This window comes from Oryzias melastigma, linkage group LG8, assembly GCF_002922805.2.
Source record: "Oryzias melastigma strain HK-1 linkage group LG8, ASM292280v2, whole genome shotgun sequence".
In the NCBI taxonomy this organism is placed as follows: Eukaryota; Metazoa; Chordata; class Actinopteri; order Beloniformes; family Adrianichthyidae; genus Oryzias; species Oryzias melastigma.
In genome coordinates this window covers 20,693,517-20,700,056 of record NC_050519.1, presented here as the reverse complement: position 1 = coordinate 20,700,056, position 6,540 = coordinate 20,693,517, and the positions used below count along the sequence as shown (strand labels likewise).

Genomic DNA, 6,540 nt, shown 5'->3' with positions numbered 1-6,540 from the left:
GGACAATTTCTACCACAACAATCACAGAAACCAATGAACTGGTTTATACTACAGCAGCAGTGATCCTTGAAATGGTTGGCTATAGGAGCAACCATGGGAAAAAAACAACGGCCACCATGGAAGCAACAGTTGGAGGGTAAAATCAAGGCAGCTTGGAGGGAAGTGAGTCAGTTGACAGAAGCCCACAGAGGTGCAATGAAAAAGCAAGTGCCTAAGAGATACAGCCAGATGGCCATACCTGAAGCACTGGAAACTGCCAAACAAAGGCTCCTGGCCTTGAGCAGCCACCTAAAGAGGTACACAAGAGACAATGAAGCCAGACGGATAAACAGGCTGTTCAACCTGTGAAAGTACACGCTTAGTGGCAGGGTCAAAACATCAGAGCAGACCCACCAAGGCTGGAAACTGAACGGTACTGGAAAAGTATATGGGAGAAAGAGACAGCACATAACAGCAATACTCAATGGCTGGCCTCTCTGAGGAAAGAGCATAGCAACCTCCCTGAACAGAACCCAGTAACCATCACAGTGGCAGACATCCAAGAAAGAGCTTCAGGTAGGAAGAACTGGACAGCACCGGGCCCTGACATGATACACACCTACTGGCTTAAGAAACTCACGGCACTCCATGAGAGCCTGGCAGCACAAATGAACCAGATGCTAAGAGATGGGTCTCACCCTGAATGGCTAACGGAAGGGCGAACGATCCTGATCCAGAAGGATCCCTCTAAGGGTGCAGTCCCATCCAACTACCGGCCAATAACCTGTCTCTTCTTACCAATGACTAGAGAGGGCTGGCCTGCAGGACAGCACAGAAGCGCTGATCTTGGCAGCACAGGAACAAGCCCTGAACACCAGAGTGATTGAGGCTCAGATTTACCACACCAGACAAGACCCAAGGTGTAGGCTGTGCAAAGAGGAAACAATCCAGCACATACCTGCAGGGTGGAAGATGCTGGCTGGGAAAGCATACATGGAACACCACAACCAAGTAGCTAGAATAATATACAGAAACATGTGTACAGAATATGGACTGGAAACCCCATAGTCGAAATGGGAAACATCTCCAAAGTGGTAGAGAATGAGAGCGCAAAGATCCTGTGGAACTTCCAGATGCAGACAGGCAGGATGGTAATGGAGAACCAACCAGACATTGTAGTGGTGGATAAAGAACACAGGAAAGCCGTTGTGATGGATGTGGCAGTACCAAGTGATGGTAACATCAAGAAGAAGGAACATGACAAACTGGAGATATACCAGGGACTCAGAGAGGAACTGGAGAGAGCTTGGAAGGTAAAGTGACAGTGGTTCTCGTGGTAATTGGAGGAATCAGGGCTGTAACCTCCAAACTGGAGGAGTGGCTACAGCAGATCCCTGGAAACACTTCATACACCCTCAGTCCAGAATTGAGCAGTGCTAGGAACAGCTAAGATACTGCGCAGGACCCTCAAGCTCCCAGGTCTTTGGTAGAGGACCCGAGCTAAGAGGAGAAACCTTTTATTGAATTAAAAGGAGAATATGCCCCTTGTTTGTAGTTTTTGGGCAAAATCAATCTTTTATTTTAATAAAGGAGGCGGAAGACAAACTTTGATGGAAGAAAAGTAACAAAGAATAACAGACAAAGGATAAAGGTAAGTTATTTGTTGGTTATGTTGACTATTAGAGGTGGAGGTAAAATGTTGTTGTTCTTTTTTCCTCAAGTTTACTGTCCTGCCAGCTAGCATTGGATACTAGTGTTGTGCTAAGGCACTGCAGTTATCAATGACAAAAACTGAAGCATTTACCAACATTTACATTTGCAACGCTATCATTTTGAAGATCAAACATTGAGACAGAGGGATCTCCTGAACATCCTGATCAAGAAGCTCCAGGACCATCAGAAACCACACTTTTACATGGATATTTGCCTATTTTTTTGCTAAACCTGTAGATCCAGCTGATGGCAAAAGTTCTCTAATTTCTTCAGAACTGATGCAGTAGCAGAAGGACAGTTCAGATTAGCAACAAATCAGTGATGTTAAAGACAAAACACGTAGACTGTGACTGTAAATTCTGTGTGTTATTATAGGTTATGCTGATAAGTGTGGAACTAAGAAATACAAGCATTATTTTAAGTGTTGTTATTATTCCACCTTTTAATTTAATGGACTTCCTAATATAAAATAAACATTTTAAAAAAGGTTTATTTTGTATTACCATTTTTTTTTTTTTAATCAGCCAAACCCTAAATCGACATTGTTTGGCTGCTGACCTCTATAAATGGGGCTATAAAAGTGCTGTCTGTTGGTCATTCCCAAATTTTGTATAAATTATTTTAAATTATAAATTATAAAATTTCAGAAGTCTCACTTCATGATCTGCAGCTCCAGTAATGATAACAGTCCTGTTCCCCAGCCACACCCCTCTGACTGGATTTTTAAATTTCAGCTGTGGGTGGAGTCAGCCTCCAATTTCCCTGTTTGGCTACCCTTTAAAAAGCCTGAGTGGTCTGTTTTAAGTGAACATAATAGGCTCCCTATCTCAGATTAGGAATCCCTTCATTTCCATTTACAAGATGGAGGCCCCTAAGCAACACCTTGCCTAGGGCCCCATCAAAACTAGAAACGGCCCTGATTATAGCAATAAATAACGTTACCTTTCAAGGTTTATTCAAGAAAAAAAATAACTGAATTAAATTGAGGCATGTAAACATAATTATTCTTATTTTAATGTACGAAGCTGAAAATTACATAATTTTATTGAAATTATAAAATCCTGACGTTTATTGAAAAACAAGAAAAATCCTTTACGTGTAATTCCCTTTCACACCACAAGATGTCACTAAATCGCCGAATTGCATTGCTCCTGTGATTGACAGCCTGTCAGAGTCGCCGATCATCCTCAAACTCCTCCAAACGTCACCATGGCGACCGTGCAGGGAGGAAGCACTGCAGGATGAGGAGGTGAAATGAGAACTGCGCATAAATTCATCTGTCGGGACTGTTTGCCATCACATAAATACCGTGTTAATGAGCTGTTCAGCTCGTGAAATTTACACATGCATCTAAATGCTGCAGTATGTTTCACACGTGGGCTTGGCTCGACGAGTGGCCTCTCTGTTTCGGGCGGTTATGATTTGTGACACCTTAAATTACGCGTTACAGTAACGTTGCCAACATTCTGAGGCAATCGGGATGAGAAAACGGGGTGTTGTGAGGAAAACAATGTCAACTTCTTCACCGAAGCCCCCACCACCACGTTTATTGTATTTTTGACCTTGACTTATTCTTGTTTTATTTTTTCAAATAAGGAGTTGGATTTTTGGCTGAGATCAATAAAAGGAGTTCTTAACAGCTTCCATGTCTCTGAACCGCGCGCCTTTCATTTATCCAGTGATCCAGTGAGATCTCCCAGGCCGCCGGAGTTCCTGCCAAATGATGTTATTATTCCAAGTCCTTGGTGGCTGCTGGTTCTCTATTTGCAATTCAGAAAAAAATACATCATCACAAAGGCTGTTTTTGTTAGATATTGTTAAAATGTGAGCAGAAGAGTCTTTTGTGACAGAGGGCGTTCTTTGTTGAACGTTTCCACATTTGAGCGTATTCCACAAAGAAGACAAGATTATCTCCACAATGCTTGTGCTTTTTGTGGTCAAAAGTTTCTCCAAAAGCTTCAGAAATAAAAGAGGGCAAACTTGGATCACCCGCTGGGTCAGATCAGTGAGTCTTGTCCGTCAAAACCTGTGCGTAAAAACGCATTCAGGAGCTGCGTAAAAACGCATCCAGAAGCTAAGCGCGCAACACCTCTGTCTTTTCTTCAGCACCCCTGCTCTCGCCTTTATTAAAACCACACAACGCGCGCGGGCCTGTTTCCAATCTGATGCCGTGCGTGGTGAATTTGGGAAATCATCTGCAGCCTTGCACTGGAACCGCACAAGCCCACCCAGTCCGGACCCAGACCTCCTCTGCCCCGCGGGACATCAACACGATTAGAGGCAGGAAATGTGGGAATCCCCAACAAAGAGCTCCATCATTAAACACAAACAACTGCAGGCCTTCGAACAATCCGGAGAGCGCTCTCCTCTCCGCGCTGCCCTTTCATGTATAATCGGGAGAAAATCTAAACGTTCATCGCAGACATCAGATGTGCTCTTATTGAGGGAGAAAATCTGTCGGGGGTTTGGGATGAAACGGGAAGAAAAGAATGGAAAGATCCCAAAGATCAAATCATATTTTTGATCATTCTCTTTAGCGCGCGGGCCTTCACACTCAGTTTGTTCAGTGAAGCCCTCGTGTGGGCAACAAATTATTATTTTCACAGCAGGCCTAAATCAGCCGTTAGTCTTTTAGCTTCTGCATCAGAAAACGCGCAACCGGAGAGGAGTGCGCATGAGTGGAGAGGGATTACGGATTAAATCCCAGCCTTAAATTACAGAAGTGTTTGGGGTTTTTTCCTTTCGCGCAATGTTGTAATTCTTTCCACAAAACAACATTTTTTGTTACATTTCCTGCAAAAGTGAAAACAGATTTTTTTTTCTTAAATCAATAAAAAATACTTTAATTGCTTTAGTTTGTGCTGTTGGTTTCTGCGTCTTATTGAACAAGCGGTAACCTATTGTTATTTATTTCGATGGACCTAAAAACAAAAGTTTAAGGACGTTTTGGAAAATTGGCGCAATTTTTTCTTCTATTTTAAAATATGTTTTCGTTGAAACATCAGTGCTTTGCGGTGATGCGCTGATGCTGCGGGTGCGCTGTCTGATGGCTGGCACGGGACGCTCTTTCATTGGTCGGGATCCTCTCCCTCGTGACATCACATCCACCAGAAGCGCAGGAAAGCGAGAGTGATCGCAGATGATGCTGGACACATCCGAGGGCGCGCGCACTTTTCCGCTTGACGCGCAGCCGCTCGCACAGGTCGCCCGTTTTGCGCTCGGATCTGCGCCTCTGCGCGGCTGCGTTGCTGGTTTTGGTGTGTGTTTTTTTCCTCTGGACGGAAATGGTCGGCGTGTGAATTTTGTTTTCAAAGAGGAGCGGTCACTCACGCACCTGTTACCAGGTGATCCAAGCTTCCCGTTCGGACTATGACATTAGGTTTGGAGGATCATATCATGGAGGACGCAGTTATCGACGTGGTTGGAGAAGGAGTCAAAGACAGCGGGGAGGAGCAGCTCCTGCCCCTGGACGAGTCTCGGAGCGAGCAGGAGCGCAGCACGGAGACCTCCATCAGCCCCTCACTCGGGTGCCATCCTCCCGCGAAGGGCAAAGGACCCACATCAGTGAAGCCTCCTTACTCCTACATCGCTCTGATAACCATGGCGATCCTCCAGAGCCCAAAGAAGCGGCTCACCCTCAGCGAGATCTGCGACTTCATCAGCCAGCGCTTCGTGTATTACAGGGAGAAATTCCCAGCGTGGCAGAACTCGATCCGCCACAACCTCTCGCTGAATGACTGCTTCGTGAAGATGCCCAGAGAGCCCGGAAACCCCGGAAAGGGCAACTACTGGACTCTGGATCCTAACTCCTCCGACATGTTCGAAAACGGGAGTTTCCTGCGCCGGCGGAAGCGCTTCAAGCGGCAACACTTTCGCTTCGATCCGCTGAAGGAGCAGCACCTGGAGCCCAGCGCGCTGCACGGCTTTACGCACGGCGCGTACGGGCTGGGAGGCGCCACTCTGCAGTTTCCCTGCCTGGAGCTTCACCCCCTCCTCCACCACCACGCGCCCGCGCCGTGCGGCTCCGTCTCCATCCCACCTGTCAACAGCATCCTCCCGGCTTTATCCAGCTTCTTCTCCCGCGGCGCCATCACCGCCAAGGCTTTCCTGCAGTCCCAGCCGACCATCAACGCCTTCTCCACAGCGCAGTGCGCCGCGTACTCCCCTCCCTTGACCTCCAGCTCTGCCTACGTGTCTCCCGCACTCTTCCACCCCGCAGTGTCCCCGCACTTCCTCAACTTACAGCAGGAGTACCAGAAACTACAGACTCAGCGAGGCAGCGCAGACCTACCCAAACTCCTCAGCTCTCACAGCGAGCACGCGCACTAAAGCAGACTTTACGCTCCACTTTTCTCAGGTAACAGAGACTTTTAAACGCAGATTTTTTACATCTTTCCCAGACAAATGGATGTTTCACACGAACTTCGAGGTTATTTTTCCATCCCGATTTTTTAACCTGTTTTTAGTATTTAAAAACGACTTTCCTGTTGTTTTTCTGGAAAAGAAAATAAAGGTAAATATTTAAACGCCTGCGTAAAATCTGTGTGGAAATATCCAACTCTTTAAATTCTTGTCTGAACAAGAGAATTATTTTGTTGATTTATATTCTATGAAAAAAAGACTTTTGCAAAGTTTTCCATGCAAGGATTTGGAACAAATAAGGGAAAGTGGGAGCATGCGCAAAGGAAATTTGAAAGATTACATAAGTCTTAAAGATTGGAGGAAATCAACAAATGAAAATTGAAACAACGTTTAAATGCTTAAAATGTTTGCAGAAATTGTGTCTTTTAAAAGGATAAACCCCCGCATGGAAGTAAACCCTCAAAGGCCAACTCCGCGCGGAAGCCC

General features: G+C 45.7%; 1 protein-coding gene across 1 annotated transcript; it reads left to right on the top strand.

Moving 5' to 3' along the window:
* The first annotated feature begins 4,841 nt into the window (after nt 1-4,841).
* zgc:162612 (forkhead box transcription factor) lies at nt 4,842-6,185 on the top strand. Its single transcript, XM_024272164.2, has one exon. The coding sequence runs from the start codon at nt 5,062-5,064 to the stop codon at nt 6,019-6,021; it is 960 nt and encodes a 319-aa protein (XP_024127932.1). The 5' UTR covers nt 4,842-5,061; the 3' UTR covers nt 6,022-6,185.
* Nucleotides 6,186-6,540: the final 355 nt, after the last annotated feature.

Coding starts and splice junctions, on each gene's coding strand:
- zgc:162612 (XM_024272164.2), top strand. CDS start 5,062: ATGACATTAGGTTTGGAGGATCATATCATGGAGGACGCAGTTATCGAC.